The sequence below is a fragment of the Euprymna scolopes genome, chromosome 30 (genome assembly GCF_053919585.1).
Source record: "Euprymna scolopes isolate OS-2025 chromosome 30, ASM5391958v1, whole genome shotgun sequence".
NCBI lineage: Eukaryota > Metazoa > Mollusca > Cephalopoda > Sepiida > Sepiolidae > Euprymna > Euprymna scolopes.
This window is the reverse complement of record NC_136511.1, coordinates 95,059,973-95,078,612: the sequence shown is the minus strand read 5'-3', so window position 1 is coordinate 95,078,612 and position 18,640 is coordinate 95,059,973. Positions and strand designations below refer to the sequence as shown.

Here is an 18,640-nt window from a genome sequence, read left to right as displayed (position 1 = left end):
TGTTATTTTTTTCATTATATGTTACCTTGGTGTTTTTTGAATTTAATGCCTGCAAAGGGAAAAATTTGCAACTAATTTTATTGTGAATAAAATCACTTCTTAGTTTTAAAGCAAGACCATTATATTTCATTCTTTACACCCCCCTCCCACCTTTTTATTCCATGCTGTTTTTTTTTTTCAGGTTAGTTACTTTAGCATCAAATTTATCTGGAAACAAGATAAATTTCCGACACTTATGTTAGCATCATTTTCTTTTTTTAATGGTTAAAGTGCTTCGCCCAATGTTTGAAGAGTTTCTAACTTTTTTTTAAAGGAAAATTGGTAAAAGTCAAAATTAGCACTTGTGGCGATAAATAAAAAGCTTTTGTGAGTACATACCTCTCATGGAATGTCGTAGATCGAAACACAGTGAAATGTTATTTGGTGCTAGTGCACTTATTGATCTTCACCATTTTTAAATAATATTTTCAAGTTTAGTTAAAGTTTTACGATACCTGTTTTTATTAAATTGTTAGGTGAAAGTACGGAATAAGTACACAACACCTTCCTGTCCCCATGTTAAGAATCGCTTTCTAAATAATGTCATTATTTCAGCACGGCTGAATAAGTTCATGAGTACCTTTTATTTTCTTGAATAAAAACTACTCAACGAGAACACTACTGTTTTTGTTTTAATAATTATTTTTTATTCAAAAATAAAAAATAAAAATTTCAATTGTTCAAAACATGTTTTTTCCCCAAAGCTTATTGGATTTTTTTTTAATTACCATATTTTTCATGAACATTCTTTAAAAATGTTTCAAAATTATCTAATATTTTTTCATTTTTCTCATCGACATGATACCATTTCATTTCTCCTACTGATCCCGATATGTATTTCAGTCTTCTTTTAGTACGAAACCAGTAGGCTTCAATATTGTTGGTGCAAACACCAGTAAGCAGATCCACACAATTTTGTGAATGGTTTATAGTCCCGTGAACATAATTAAACTTGAAAATAATATTTAAAAATAGCGTGGATTCCATTTTGACTTTCACCAATTTTCCTGTTAATAATTATATAAACTCCAGCAAAAAGAAAAATATCCATAAAAAAAAAACAGATAAAATCATAACAAAAATCATGCGCAAATTTCAAGCCAAAATAAATCATAAAAAACCTAGGTGACACATGCAAAAATTCTTTCCTTGTAAAAATAATAACTTCTTCCTCAGTTGAACAGCATACACCATCGGAGTCAATGCGTATTTCACTACAGGGATAGCATTCGTGTATCTCCGCCCTTTTTCTTTATATTTTTTAATATATAAAATAACTCCTGAAATTCATTGTTATTAATTTCATGGTGCATGTTTAATTCATGGTTAAAATATTTGTTTTGACTTTTATCTTCAATGAAAGAAATTTTACGAAAAAAATCAAATCGTTTTCAAAATTCCCTTAATTGTATTTCCACTTTTTTGCTGTACCAAACTTTTTGCTACACAAAAGCTTTCGATTGTATAATGGTATATTTCAAAACAACAATTTCACAGGAATCGGAATCATACTTGGTACCGAAATTGTTATCAACATTCTCCTGGAATCAAAATCGGAAAAAATTTAGGAATCGTCCCAACACTAGTAATTATTATCATTATCATTTTCTATAGTTTTATCATTATAATCATTACTGTTATTTTTTCTTTGAATTTTATTGTGGTAAAATTTATTATCACAAGTAAAGAAAATTAGCTAACAAATTATGCATGCTGATTTTTTATGTCTTATAAAATGAAAAAAAATATGTGTGTGTGTGTACATGTATTTATGTGTGTATGGATATTTAGACGTGTGTATGTGCGTATATGTATGTATATATATTTGGATGTATGTGTATGTACTGCATTAGATTTTGTCATTTAAATATACTCATTGAGTATGCCTCCCTATATCCTCCTCTCTTATTAACAAGTCTTTTCTGTTCAGTCTTTTTCAGAACAAATTTTCCTGGTTTGACACTTCCCCTTCCCCCTTTATAGATACTTCAGTTACGCTCTCCCTCCCTCTCTGTCTTCTGATGCTGTAATTAACCTTCCTCCTCTCTACTTACACTGACCTCCTTTTTTTCCATTATTTTCTTTCACCTTCTTCTGCCTTTGCTTTCAATGTCTGGAGTTTTAAATGTCACTTAACCCCTCCCCCTCTTCCCCTAAACATTAACATTTTATTTTTTAATAAAATATTTCTCTCATCTTTCATGTAAGAACTGGACTCCTTTAGTAGAATACAAACTTTATTAAGTCGCCTGCCAAGGACAAGTGGTCTTGACTGACCACTTGTCCAAAACATTAGCATGTTCAGTGTAGCGACTATGTAAATTTGTCTGTATCAATAAAAAATACATCTTTCTCTTTTTTATTGAGCACTCTTAATAACTAGGGCTATGACAACAACATATTCTTTTCATTGTTTTGACTCTCGAGTGTGTATCATGTGGTTCTCAGTTGATTAACAGTGTCTGTGTCAGATATATACTCGAGAGTGAAAACAATGATAAGAATATGCTGTTGTCATAGCCCCATTAATAACCTCGTTAAATTCACAAGTTTTCTCTCCTGAATACCTTTAACTTGGAATATATATATAATATATATGTATATACACACACACACACTGTCTGCCATATGTAACTATATATTTTTCTTTTGTTTGTAACTCATTTTTTTTATTTCTTATTTTATCTGAAAGCAGAAACTATACATTCTTATAGCATAATTGAACTTAAGAAACAAATCGGAGCTGCCATTGATGAAGGACCATTGGAGCTGTGCACTAAAGGATGACGCTCAGTTGCTGAAAAATGAGCCAAGTGAAGAGCTTGAATAAACGTTTTATGTTTTATATTGCAAAAAAAAAAGTGTATGCTTTGTTAGTTTCAATATTGCAGTTACATATTTTTTATGTTACATGTTGAAATAAAATTACATAGTTAATTATGACAGACCATATAAGTGTATGTGTCATCCACAATTTGAATGCAAAATGAATTGTTCCTCAATTAAAACATAGAATGGACTTCAAATGCTTCTTATAGGAATCCATGTTTTTTTAATTTAACCCAAATCAATACAGTCTAGATTAGAATAAATCCGTATGATGAGCATGGTTGACATGCGAGACATGACTCAAATGACTGTTACCGAATTCTTTGTTGATTTTACCAGATATTTTGTGAAACGGTGCATTCACTTTCTGTCGCATCATTTTATTGATTTTACTTTCAATCAATTTTTACTGTCTTTCAGGATTTCTCATAAGTTTTATATCTGGTCCTGTTCTCAGTGCCTTCACGACTGCAGCAGCTGTCACCATTGGTTTTAGTCAAGTAAAGGTATCTATCTACAATTTCTATAAAAATAATCACATATCATGGAGTTTTAGGTGAATTTTTGTCCAATAATGTAGACAAACACTTGTGCATCGATTTACTCTAGATTTAAAAAGTTGCATCTTTTGAATTGTTATAAAAAAAAACAACACACAACTATAGTTGCTACTGATTTATTCCTTTGACATGCTTCATAGAAGTTTGCTTTCAGTTGGATTCCTGGAAGAAAAGTCTTTATATCGCTGTATTTACCTGATATTGTCCAAGTAGAAGAATTATAGAAAAATACAAATGTAGCTATGTTTTATAATCTGTTTCTAAACAAATAAAAATTTTAAAATTTACTTTTAGTTTCCTTTTATTTTTGATCAAAAGAAATATTCAAATAATAGTAAACATGAAAAATAGTTCAAAGTGTATTTTATCAAAGTTGCATTTATCAAGATACACACACACACACACACTGATAGTGTGATAGTTTTTTATTCATGGCCTCACAAAATTTAATAAGAAAATAATCAAGTCTCAAAAATATAATAAAACATGAAAATTTGGCATACATTTCTGTCATGTAAAAGAACTGTATATATTTGAATTGCTACATTACCTCCTTCTGCAAAGAAAGATGTAATAACTGGGAGGATTACCTTAAAAAAGGAGGTAATTCCTTGTAAGGCGGTCTTATGACAATAAAACTGATACTATGCTACCAATTCCACTGAAAGATATACAAAAGCTTATTGGGTAATTTTTTTTATTTAAAACATTTAGTCATAAATTTTTTTCATTTATCTCTGGTCATAATTTTTTTCATGTATTTAAAATATCTAATCATAAAATATTTTTCATTTATTTAAAATATCTAGTAATAATTATTTTTTCATTTATTTAAATAAATTAAAAAAAAATTATTACTAGATATTTTAATTGAAAAAAAAAGTATGACTATGTATTTTAAATTAATAAAAAAAAATGTTATGACTAGGTATTTTAAATGAAAAAAAAATATGACTAAATATTTTAAATAAAGGAAAAAATCCATGACTAGGTATTTTAAATAAATGAAAACAATTATGACTAGATATCCATAATATATCTAGTCATAAATTTGTTTTCATTTATTTAAAGTATTTAGTCATAATTTCTTTCATTGATTTAAAATATCTAGTCATAATTTCTTTTCATTTATACCTAATCATAAATTATTTTTTCATTTATTTAAAATATCTAGTCATAAATTTGTTTTCATTTATTTAAAAAAAAACTAGTCATAATTTTTTTTTATTTATTTAAAATATTTAGTCATGTTTTTTATTTATTTAAAATATCTAGTCATTAATTTTTTTGCATTTAAAATATCTAGTCATAATTTTTTTTTCATTTATTCAAAATATCTAGTCATAAATTTGTTTTCATTTATTTAAAATATCTAGTCATAAAATTTTTTTCATTTCAAATACTCATAATATTCATAACAAATAGTCATAATTTTTTTTTTTTTTTCATTTATTTAAAATAGGAAGGAAAACTTGGGGATTCCTGACTTGACGTGTCATAGAAATGCTGAGAAACTGGCTTTTTTAAATCAAATATTGACATAAGAATCTGTGGAACCCCGTGATCGCTTACACCTTGTCTGACCTCATTATTGACCATTCAATCAAGGGTTGTGGCTGAGGTGTGAATCACAGTTCTTTATAAAGTGCTGAGCTGCACTCAATCTTCCTCAATCCAGTGATCTTTCTCTGTCTTTCAGAAAGGAACTCCACAAGAGATCAGTAGAGAGGCATCAAGTTGTTTGGGTAGTTAGATAGGTGCCACGTATGAGTCATCTCAATAACTTTGAATTGACAATGGGTTCTAAACGTGTTACCCCCTCAACACCATACAACACCATTTCAGAATAGAAGACTCGCTCAAGTGTCTGTGTTGTGACATTCTGAAAGAAGAGAATATGTCAAGAATATGTCAATGGGGTTACAGTTCATATTGATCCTGAGCACCCTATGCCACTAAACATATTCTATGTAATCAATAGTGTTGATCAGCTGTGAAACAAAAACAAGAGATGATCAAGCTTTAACTGATCAGAATCTGATTGTGTTCTTCCAGTATCAGCTGAAAATCAAGATCAGTTGTGATAGAAAAAGATTATATTCCTCACTTTTTGAAAAAGATGGATACATGTAACGAGTTTGTGTGTATGCAGACAAATCAAGTATGAGTACCTGCTTGAGCATGGCACACACACTTCCTGGTATTGTTAAACCCTTTTGCATTTATTCATTTAGTAAATATTTAAAACATGTTATGACAAGTTTAATCATCCAAGTGAAATTGGCCAAAAACATTAATTACTTCACCCTCAACTGGGCACTTTTCTACGGGAAGGGGTTGCTTTTTTCACCAAGATTTTCGAAAGTCATCCTCTCTTTTCGATTGTCTAGCCTCCTTAATTTAAACCTACGTCACTTCTGGTTTGGCGATTAGCGCAACAGCAAACACGTCACATTTTTTTTCACATTCTTTCCTCCTTCACGGTACTGGTTCGAGCCTGCCTGCCTACTACTACTTTTCTTTTCTTTTTTTTTTTTTGCTCAACACACCTCCAAACACCCAGGCAACACTGGGCACCCAGGCTAGTCTCGAATAAAAGGAGTATTTTCAACTGCTGTTAATAGAATAACAGTTAATAGAATAGCATTATTGCTACAGCCGCTTACTATTGACTTCTCACTAACAGCGGCCATTGGTCTTCACTGGAATTTGAGTGGCAATAAGCTTCTCCAAGGACCCAGTTCTTTTAGTACTTGTCCAGTAGAGGTCTGATCAGTGCTCTCTCCTTGATATTTCCTTCCCCTTGACTACTCAGTCGCACTCTTTTTTTGGTGGAGGGGAGGCAGTAATATGGTAATGATGGGAAGGGGTTAGAGAACTTATAGATATGCCGCTTCAACATTGTTGGTTCCATGTAGCGCTTTATGTTTTGCCTTTGCAACAGTTTGTCTGGCCTGCGCATGTGGCTCATGTGTGTTAGTCTCCACATTCAAGGGTTTTCCTTAATATTTCAGCTGTTTTCATTATTGATATTTGTTGTATCTTTCCAGTCATTCCTCCGATTTCAATTTCTCCCATTCTTTTTTCCAAGTTTTTCGGGATTATTCCTAGTGCCCCTACTATTATAGGTATTATTTGGATTTTCTTCATCATCTATATCCGTTTAAACTCTCTGGCTAGCTCTGTGTATTTGCTCCATTTCCTTTTTCTTTGATATTCACCCTGTAGTCAGCTGGAACAGCAAAGTCTACAATTTTCCAGGATTTTTCTTTCTTGTTAATTATTATGGCATCCAGTCTTCTTGCTTGGATGGGGTTATCAATTTGTATGTCTATGTCCCATAGGATTTTGTGATTCTCGTTTTCAAGTACTGTTGCTGGCTTATGTTTGTACCATTGGTCTGTGTGTTCAAGATGTAGTTGTTTGCATAATTCCCAGTGTACTGCCCTTTCCACTTGGTCATGTCTGTTCTTGTATTCCTTTTGGCCAGTTTGTTGTATTCACTTACTACATGGTTTATCATTTCGTCTCTTTGTCAACAGAGTTTGCATTTACTGTTTTCTTGTGTTTTGTCAATCTTTGATTCTTATTGAGTTGTCTTGTGCTGCAGTTATTAGGGATTCAGTTTCTCGGCTTAGGTGTCCTTTTCGCATCCCTGTCCAAGTGTTTTCGTTATTCTCATCTTTTGTCATCTTTATGAATCTTCTATGTAGTGTTATTATTATTATTGTTATTATTATTATCATTATTATTTATTATTATTATTGTTATTTATTATTATTATTTATTATTATTATTGTTATTATTTATTATCATTGTTTATTGTTATTATTGAATGCTGGATTTGTGGTAAGACCTCAAAGTCAATTGGGCACCTTGCAGCAGGGTGTAGTGACTGACCCAGAGAAAGTACCGCAAAATACATGATCACATGGGACTCTGGATATATTGGGACGTGTGTAAGAGGGTTGGGGTGAAGTGTGCTGGAAAATGATTTGAGGAGGTGCCTGATGAAGTGAGAACAAGTGAGGATGGCAAGGTTGAGGCATGGTGGGACAAAAGTGTCATAACGACCAAGCAATTGAAACATAATCGTCCGGATTTGGTCGTCATTGACAAGGTCTAAAAAAACTGGCAGATTGTAGACTTCTCAGTACCCTGGAACAGGAATGTGAGAGAGAAAGAAAGAGAATGAGAAGTGGAGCAGTTATGCTCCATTGGCCTTGGAGATAAGGTGTATACACGGTGTTAAAACACAAATAATTCCCGGTCATAGTTGGTACACTAGGAATAGTATCAAGTCGTTTGGAAGGACAATTGAAAAAACTACAAATCCCCGATGTTTTAGGCGGCCTTCAGACCTCTGCAATTATAGGTACCACCAACATCCTTAGGAAAACCCTTGATCTTTGAAGCTCCTGGTTTGAAGCCGGGATTAAGGGAAATCCTCTGGAAATGAATTCCATCCCTTTCCAGAGAGACATTGATAAACGAAATCAGAATTATTGTTATTATTTATTATTATTAATATTAGTATTGTTATTATTATTATTATTATTATTATTATTATTATTATTATTTATTATTGTTTACTATTATTGTTATTATTATTTATTATTATTGTTATTTATTATTACTATTGTTATTATTATTATTAATATTAGTATTGTTATTATTATATTGTTATTAACACTATTGTTATTTTTGTTATTGTTATTATAATTTATTTATTATTGTTATTATTATTTATTATTGTTATTATTATAATAATAATAATTATTATTTATTATTGTTATTATTCTTTGTTATTATTGTTATTTTTATTATTAAAATCAATAATAACAACTCACTAGGAGTAGTCACACAGGTCATCATCAAAGATTTCTCTTTGAGAACAACTTGTGGTGTTCTCTGGAGTTTAAGTGATAACAAGTCTCCCCAGATTTCCAGCACTCTCCACCTTTTTCGATAACCTTTGCAGATGGATTTGCATTATTGCAACAACCACTTATCAATTTCTCGTTTGTGGCGACCATTGGTTTTCAAATTTATTCCTCCTTATAATGATATTAGCATGGGTACCCAGCATTGCTCAAGACGTATAAAAAAGAAAATGAAATAGTGTTTGACTACGTTTGCTACATGAGTTTTTACTGTGCAATAATTTATATCAGTTTGAAAAAAATATTCACTGATATCAGTCCACTGCTACGAATTTGGAATAGGGGCATGTGAGCAAAAAAAAACAAAACATCTTAAGCGGTTACGATTAAAAAAAATATATTTGTGATTTACATAAGTAATATTAATGCATTTAATAATAATCTGATCTTTAAATCAACCTGCGGCTAAATCAAGTGCCGATAAAAAAAAAATTGAAATAAGAAAAATGAGTTTTGTTTTAATTTAATTGACCACCGATAAAAAAATTCCCTCTAATCATTTGTTTTGATCCAAGTAAATAATACAAAGTGCAAAACAAAACAAAAAATTTAATCTTAGAACCCTGTCTAAATCTACATGCTTAGCGAAGTAAACATTTTTAAAAATATGTTAAAAATAAAAAACAAAAGGCCGTAAGGTGGGCACAAATTAAAGTACAAAATCTAATCATTCTAAGACAACCCTCTAACCTATTCGGCCACAGCGATAGTCATACCATGACATTGCAAATTTATGTACTTAATGTATATGAGAGGTGAAGTGGTTAACACATGCGCAAATGTTGAAATTGTGTTGAAAGAGACGATTTTATGTGACTTCCCCATCAGATTCTGCAGTCAGTAAGGTAGAAAAAAATGAATATCTTATTTTAAATTTTACATATTATATGTCCGAGTCTCTGTCCTTTAAGACAGTACCAGAATCATTATTATCTGATTTGGATTTCGAATGTGTTAGCAAAACATACAAACATACATACATATATACAGACAGACAGACAGACAGACAAACATCTCTCCTTTATATAATAGAAGCCTAGCAGGGGTACTCAGCATTGTCCAGGCCATATAAAAAAAGGAAATAAAGTTGTTTGACTGCACTTGCTAAATGTTTTTGTTTTAATTTATTTATTTTTACTGTGCAATAATTTATATCAGTTTGAAAAAAAAAATCCACTGATGTCAGCCCACTGCTATGAATTTGGAATAGGGTCATGTAAGCAAAAAAAAAAAAGTTTTAAGCAGTTACGATTAAAAGATTAAAAACAAATATTTGTGATTTACGTAATTCATGCATTTAATAGTAATCTGATCTTTAAACCTCCATTCAGCTAAATCAACCACTGATAAATAAGAAAAATGATTTTCGTTTTAATTTAATTAACCACTGATAAAAAATTCCCTCTAATTATTTGTTTTCAGCTAAGTAAATAATACAAAGTCCAAAACAAAAATATTTAAAAAAATCTTTTAAAGTTGTTTAAATGCAAAAGCTTACTGAAATAAACATTTTCATAAATATGTTAAAAATAATATGTCTGCTGTAAGTGAACTTTGTCCTTTAATTTGTCTAATCATTTTTATTTGCTCTGGATTTCAAAAGTTTTAGCAAGACATAAAAACATATATTCACATAGACATCTCTCCTTTAGATAATAAACTAGCACAACTACCCGGCGTTGCCCAGGCCATATATAAAAAACAAGAAAATGAAGTTGTGTTTGACTACACTTGCTATTTTTAGAATATAAAAACTTTTTTAAATAGTATAATAAAACATATTAATGCTGCCCCTTCCAGACAATGCAGTCTTTTAACATGCTAGCTCTACTAAAGATATTGAGTACTCTTACTAGATATGATATTGTACTCTTACAACTTTCAATGTGTAAAATTGTATAACAAAACAGTCACATTGTTTTCTCTAGACAACATGCTCTTTAACATACCTGCTCTATCCAGGATATTGAGTACCTAGATTGACAAACATATACTCCTTGAAATATATGATAATGTACTATTCTTTTTTTGGCTCGCAGGCAACACTAAGAATTTTGTCTAGTATGGAAAAAATGGACTCCCAACAAAAACTGGCCCAGTTAACCCTTACTGAACGAATATAAACATTTTATTGTAAATACTCTCCTTAAAAAAATTTAAGTGGTATAAAATTAAAAAAATAGATGTGATTTACATAAGTAGTATTCATGCATTTAATAGTTATAGTAATAGATCTTTAAAAAAACTGCTACTAAAAAAAATATTGCCCCTAATTATTTGGTTTTATTGTTAAATTGTGAAAACTGCTCTCGTGGGGAGCCAAAATAAAAAATTTAAAAAAACAAACTTTTAATTCTGTTTAAATGTAAAAGTATAATGGCTTTAACTTTGTGGTCGTACATTTCAACATGGTCTGTAAACTGCAGAAGTCTTTCTCAACAGAAATAAACGTTTTTTATGTTTTCAAAAAAATGTTGCTGATCACTTACAAGGGCCTGACAATATTTTTCGGACACTTTAGTATTCGACTCTCCGAGTGGTGAAATTCCTTCAATAGAATAGCATAAACATATAAAGACAATACCTGTAATAAAAATGGAAGAAAATCGATTAGGTAAGGAAAAATATTTAATTTTCATCATTTTTTACAAAACACACACAACATTATTTTTCGGCCATCATTGAAAAACTGTTAATAATCTGTAATATCACCTTTCTTCTCAATAACTTTTATCAATCTCTTTTCATAATGATCAAACATATGCACAATAGCATCTCTATGTGTTTCTATTAGTTGTTTTTTGGCATCTAGTATTCGTTCCTATAGTTGAGCTTCTTTTGGTATTTCAGGTTCATCATAGACAAATTGTGCAAGCATTTCCCAAACATTTTCTATTAAATTTACTGGGGTTTTTGCAGGCCATTCCAAAGTAGTCATATTCACTTTAGCCATCCATTCTTTCATGAGTTTTGACACATGAATGCCGTAGAACAAAATCATTCCCCATCTCTCTTCTTATCCTTGGTAGGGCTTTCTCATCCAGCAACTGTTTGTAGCTTTCACTGTTCTGTTGTTATGGGGTCAAATGGTAATAAGAACAAAGGAACACAGGATTTTTAGGAACGAAACATGTATTCGCATATATTACAGGCAAAGTGGGTTGAGTAATACCATACCTCAACGGTGGGGCGTTTGCACATGACCTGCTTCGTCGGGTACCAATCTCAGACTGCTGGGCACTGGTACTCGATACCAGAAGTGACGTCACTAGAGGAAGTGATGTCATGAGATAGTCCATTAATCCCATGGAGGGGCGTCTTCAACACCCCCCTTCCAAGCTTTTTGTTCGTAAAAACTGTCAGTACTTCTTCCTTTTGAGGTTTACCATCAATTACTCGGTAAACTTTCTTTTACAGAACGAACGCCGTAGTTCAGGTGTTGGTTGAGGAGGTTCAAGATCAAAAGTTTCAAAGACAGTGTCTATCGGCTCATCTTCCAGTGGTGGACTGTCGCTGGTTTCAACTGATCGACATTTTCTTAGTTGGTTCTGATGACGTTTGTGGGTATATGTTGGCCCTTGGACGATATATACCATGTCACCGACTCTCTTAGTAATTGTACCCACCTCCCAGAATGATGTGTTGTTTTTATAACTTTTGAAAAACAATTTTTTACCTGATATGAAACATTTACTGGGTACATAAGTGGTCACTAATGTCCTTGACTGTTTGGGTAAGAGCTTGTCAAAAACGAATCTCACTGCTGGGTGCAATCCTATACACGTGTAGAAATTGTTGAAATGCTTTCTTCGGTTGCTTTGGCTTGGAGAATTCTTTTTGCGCAGGTTTTTTTTCGATTCCAACTTTGCAGTTTCAGTTTTTCTGCCTTGGCTTCTGCTGCTAGGCCATCTGAGCTTTGATTAGCTGTATTAATACTGTTTCAATGTCCTCCATTTTAATGGCTTTTCGAAACGTATAAAAAAAAAATTTATATCCGTTTTTGACTGGAGAAGAGAAATAAAATAATAATAAAAAGAAAATGTCCTTTCTTTGAGTGTGTGCGTGTAAAGGAGGGAGCAATGTATCCCTTGCTTCTGGGTAAAACCCTTAGAGATAACCCAATATGAGGGTGGACAAAAAAAAAAAAAATTTTTCTTGCAAAACAAAAACAAAAAAAATATATACCATACAGTTACAAAAGAATAAAAATACTTGTGGAATTGTCTGGCAGTTAACCAAAATGGCCTTTTTTTATGTGTGTGTGTGAGGGGGGGGAGTTGTCCCACGCAGAAGAAAAAAAGTTTTTCACTTTGGAAGTGGCAGTTAAAAATAGAATATTTCAGAAAATTCCACTCAATGGGAAAAAACCTATTTCATTTAGTCCAAGTAAAACGAAAAGGGAAAAAAGAAACATTTCTCTCTCATTAAAATATTGCATAAATTAGCAGCAAAAACAAAGTAAAAAAACTTTTCACTTCATTTGAAAAATGTTCAGATTTGCATACGCCTAAACAGTCAACATTTTATGATCGAATTGTTCTCGCGGTGAAAATTGGGTCAGCATTTTTCTCTTTTTTTTTTCTTCTCTCAACAAGCAACCAAATTAATTTTTAAGCATTACAGAAATGCGTTTAGCCCAGTTCTTTGCAATTTAAATATAGAGACAAAAAGGTTACTTACAATTTCGTCGATAACTTTGCCATGTGTTTGTTTTCCTAGTTTTTTTTTTTGTTTTTTAGGACGTAATTGCCAGCGGACTTCTTAGTTTGTAAATTTGTCGTTCTGTCGAAGTTAATTAAAATTTTGTTTTTTCTTTTTTGTGGAGTTAGCCCGTGTGAAAGTCGAATCCAACGTCGCCAATTGTTATGGGGTTAAATGGTAATAAGAACGAAGGAACGGAGGATTTTTAGGAACGAAACATGTATTCGCATATATTACAGGCAAAGTGGGTTGAGTAATACCATACCTCAACGGGGGTGGGGGCGTTTGCACACAACCTGCTTTGTCGCGTACCAATCTCAGACTGCCGGGCACCGGTACTCGATACCGGAAGTGACGTCACTAGAGGAAGTGATGTCATGAGATAGTCCATTAATCCCATGGAGGGGCGTCTCCAACAGTTGTCCTTTCAGCCACTCCAACCATATATTTCTATTAGCAAAGCTCATACCCAACCATAACTCCTCCTCCCATCTGTTGTTTGTTCAGTACAACAGGCTCACCCCTTCTCGACCAAGTACACCATCCATCGGGCCCATCAAACTTGAAACGCTTCTCATCAATAAATATAACCTTCTTAAAGTCAACATGCTTTATTAACCACCTTTTAGCACTCACCAGTCTTGTTCCTTTGTGTTTCTTTGTTAGTGTAATTTTTTTCTTAGCCTTTGCATACTTCAAACCAATTCTATGCAGCGTTCTTTGTACTGTTAGGACATTTACATCCAATTCACCTTTCTCCTTCACTTTTCTTGCTGTAACTTTTTCTCCAGATGTCAACAGCCGTGTCACAGTCCTTTTCATTCTCTTTTCAGTCCTCTTGCCAATTGATCTTTATCGGCCTCTCTTCTTTTTCCGTTCGGAGTTTGTCTTCAGCATGTATTCGACTGTTGATTTTTACAGCTTCGAATTCATGGCGATCCTTCTGATGCTGAGGCCATCTTCCCGCTTCTTCCATGCCAAACAAACATCTTCTTTTGAATGCATTTTACCTCATAAAGTTTAATTGTTTTTCCAGTAAAATAGAACAGATAATTGATTCTAATGATGACAGCTAAGTGTACAAGCAGAAAATTTGCACATAGCAACATATACATGAACATAGCTCTTAATAAAATAGGATTTTTTTGGCATATCCGAAAAATAGTGTCGCGCAAGCTTTTGCAAAAATCACAAAGAACTAAAATTATCAAATCTAAACTAAATAAATGATAGCACTAGTAGTGGGTTTTCACTTCTCAACTGTGTACTTAAAGCCGCAAAAGTTTTTGGCACTAGTAACCACCTTGAAGTACTTTTTTCAAAGTGTCCGTAAAATATTGTCAAGCCCCTGTAGCAACAAAAAATAAAAAATGAAAAGTGGACGTGAATGTAAAAACTAATGGTTCTCAGACAACCTTCTAACCTATTCGGCCATGCCATGGCATGATGTTGCAAATTTATGTATTTAAGGTAAGCAAGAGATGACAATTCAGGTATACACCAATATTGAAATCGCTTAGAAAGATTCTGCAGTCGTTAAGGTAGAAAAAAATGAACATTATTTCCGAATTTTCAATATTACATGTCAAAAGGATCGATGGTTCTGACAATACCATATTCATAGTGGTCCGTTTTGTATTTTTTTGACAACCTTTTTTTTTTTTTTTTTTTTCAGCATATTTTTGGATTGAAAAAAATTCCTAAGGATTTCATACACTGTGTCTATTTCACATTTGCCAAATTAGATGAAACAAAGTAAGTCATTTTGTAGAATATTTATTATTATTTTTATTATTATTATTATTTTAAAGTCATCTCCATTTTTGGATTTTAGTTGGATTTTGTTTTATTAAATATCAAGTTGTACTTTAATGCTTCCGTTATTCCTAACAGGTTAGCCTTTTACAGAATTGGGAAAGAAATTGTGTCGTCAGTATTATTTAAGCTATTTATAATGACTTTTTTGCTATGATTCCAAGTGTTCCGATTACAATTGGAATCGCATTGATTTTTATACATTTCCATAGTATAACTTATTTCCATTTTAGATCTTTAATCATCATCATCACCAAACTGCTGAAAATAGGATGAAACTGAAACAGTCCAAATTTTGTTTAACTGATTAATACTGATCTTTTTTATTTCTCATTGAACAAATCTTCTATATGCAAAGTGATGATAGCATTTGAACTGTTGACTATGGACATTGCCAATGCATATTAATATTGTTGTATATTCAATATTCTTTAAAGATGGGAAAATCAGTTCAGTCCTATTTGTATAATTAATGTCGCCCATATTGAATCTGTATATAAAGTAGTTTTAGTCATTTTGTTTCTTTGCTTTTAGTGTATTAAAGATAGAACTTGATTCTTTTTTCTATGTTATATATATATATATATATATATATATAATAGAAGTTGCATAAGCCTGAAACACTAGTGTATGTAGATATAAAGATAATTGTTAATATTTCAAAAAATATTATCCTTATAAGACCCTTTAAAAAATTAAAATTGAGCATTTTTTAGAGAATTAAGAAAAAGTGGTCAACCTTAGTGCAAAGTACAATATTTTGATTTGATTAGCAATCGTTAAATACTGTCTAATTGTTTACTATTCATGCCCATTGACTCGGCATTTATAGGTACTTAATTTCCCTTAATTTCTGTGTTAATTGCTAGTAGCCAGATTCAAGGTTTACTTTGTGACTGAGTTCAAATCTGTCAATAATTATCAGTTCTTACATTGATGGTTGCATAAGCATGAAACACTAATATCTGTAGGAAATAATTGTTAATCTAATTTATAAAACTCACTATGTCTGTCTCCATATTTTCAAATTCTATCCCTTCCAAAACTAAAAGTTGCAAAGCGGTGCTAGGGGTCTCAAATGATTGGATTTTTTATGGATTCTTCTTTTATAGGCTTTAGTCAGTTAAAGTAGTTTTTAAGAATTCAAAAATTAATTCAAAATTGAAAAAAAAAATCGTTATGCATTTTGTACCTTCAGCTTAATTTATTTTTAATCAGCTCATGTGTGTCTCACGTTGGTACAGAGGTAACATCACCAGCTTTGAATGCTACAGTTTTGCTTTTGGTTTCGATTCTAGCTGATGGCACCCAAATATTTTTTTTTTTAACTTTTGAAATCATGATAATATTTATGAAATCTGGACAAATTAAAATATCATATTTAACCATATTTTACGACTGGGCAAAGCCGAGCACTCCTGCCTCACTAGTAAATTCATAAAACATCGCTGTTTGCTCTATTAAACATGATGAAAACCATACAGAACCAACGGAAATGACTAAATGTAACTAGCAATAAATTCATAAAAATGCTGCTGTTTGTTCTATTAAAAAAAACTATTCAGAACCAAGGGAAATAACTTGATGTAACTAGTATTTATCAAAATTGTATGACACGCATATAGAAGTGGACTGAGTTTAAAAACATTCGTTGCTAGGAAGCAAAGGAAGGGGGTCATTTAGCAATATAATTTTGTCATCTAGCATGTTAAATGAATTAAATTTTATAAAATATCTGTGAAAAGATGTAATTACAATTTACATGTAGTGTAAATATGACTATACATAATATTGATTTGTTTAAAATTATATTTTACAAATATCTAAATAATAAATATTTTGTAATAGTTTATTTGTACTGCATCTTATACGCAGAAATTTAAAATGTACAAATATCAATTTCAAACATTCTGCTATATCAAGATCAAACATTCTTTCCATTGCTTATGACCTCACTCAGAATGTTTGCAAACCCACCCGTGTGCCTGATACTGATGGTCAGTATGTAAGTCTCCTAGATCTTTTCCTCACAACCTGCCCTGAGCTATGTTCATCTTCTGTTCTGTCTCCACGGGGATCTTCCGACCACTCTGTTGTATCAGTAAAAATAAAAACGAATATGGAAATTGAAATTCCAAGGCTAATTCGATTATTTCCCTTTAACCCTGGTAACCAGAGAGCGACACAGTCATGTCACTTCCTGTTCTGTATATCTCTCTCTTTTTTCCGCTGAATTCTCGACTAGTCAAGATCGTGCTCCTGGTTGGCATGGCCACCCAACCAACTCTCCTCACAAACCGCAAGTAACGTTACTCCTTTCTCAACGAACTTTTATTCTTACTATCTGTATCCTTATTATTTCTCATGTATATTTATGTAAATAAATCTACATTCTTTCACTAATATATATTGGTATGCTTTCGTCATCATTATGCGACCTTTTGTGTTTCAAGCACTCTACCATTCAATCTATTAAACAACATGGAGGATGGGATCCCAATTACATAAACAGATCTTCACTGTCCCTTCACATGTACGTCTCCATCGTACAGCATATTGATACTCTAGCTGATTGGGATAGCTACTGTTCATTTATATCTGATCTACCTCTGCGTTCCATGTTTAAAAAGGATGTGTCCTATATAGTAACAGACCTGACGGAATAGTTAATTGTAGGTATAGACCGTTTCATACCCTCAAAATAATTCCAGCACAAACCTAAGAGCCAGCCGTGGTTCTCTCCAGAATGTGCTGTTGCCATTGCACACAGAAATCACTTTTTCCATTGCTTCCAATGTAATAGATGTACTAAAACCGTTTTCAGGACTGCCAGCAACCACTGTAATGAAGAACGTGAGAGAGTTGTATGCTCAGTCCGTCAAGTGCAAAGTAGCTGAGCAGCGGCTTTGTTCCCACCAGTTTTGGCAAATAGCAAACAGGATTCTGAACAGAAGTGTGTGCTCTATCCCAACTATCATCAATGAACCTGAGGTAATCTCATCAGCATCAGACAAAGCCAAACTCTTTGCCAAGAACTTTGCAGCTAATTCCACTCTATGCGACCAAGGCTGCCAAGCCCCTGTATTTGCTCCTGCATCAGAAAACACGCTATACGATATACAAATATCTGTGCATGGTGTTGCCAAGCTAATCAAAAACCTTGATTCCAGTAAAGCAACTGGCACCGACGGCATTCCTATTATAGTGCTGAAAAAGCTTCAACCAGAACTAGCTCCCATACTTATTTAAGAATTCAGGTGATCGGTCATCTCCCTCTCAGTACAGACCAATAAGTCTCCTGTGCCTCATGAGTAAGTTACTTGAATCTGTGTTAAATAGAGAAGTAGTCAACCACCTCAGCAAAAATAACCTTCTTAGTGACACGCAATATAGTTTCTGTTTTGTTAGATATACAGCAGATGTGCTAACGGTTATTTCATAGGATTAGCAAAACTCTCGAGGGCAATTGCTTTTGACATATAAAAGGCCTTTGATTGGGTATAACATGAAGGTCTACTTCACAAGATTTCTAGCTATGGTATAACTGGAAATGTCTTTTCAATTATTAAATCATTTCTCTCTGAGGTTCATAAGAGTAGTGGCTGATAGGCAGAAATCACAAGCTCATAGTATTAATGCTGGAGTCTCTCAGGGGTCCGTCCTGGGTCTAACTCTCTTCCTGATCTATATTAATGATCTTCCAAATCACATCCTTAGATCATTCATTGACATCTATGCTGATGACACTACCAT

General features: G+C 32.4%; 1 protein-coding gene across 9 annotated transcripts in view; it reads left to right on the top strand.

Moving 5' to 3' along the window:
* The window catches only part of LOC145254893 (sodium-independent sulfate anion transporter-like), a 635,989-nt gene that overhangs the window by 89,200 nt on the left and 528,149 nt on the right, over positions 1–18,640 (top strand). For all 9 annotated transcript variants that reach the window (XR_013863830.1, XM_080113811.1, XM_080113816.1 and 6 more), the window contains exons 5-6: positions 3,289–3,374; positions 14,748–14,827. Coding sequence is in view for 8 of the 9 variants with exons in the window: in XM_080113811.1 (XP_079969937.1) it covers positions 3,289–3,374; positions 14,748–14,827 (166 nt within the window). In the remaining variant the exon portion in view is untranslated. The remainder of the gene's footprint in view (positions 1–3,288; positions 3,375–14,747; positions 14,828–18,640) is intronic.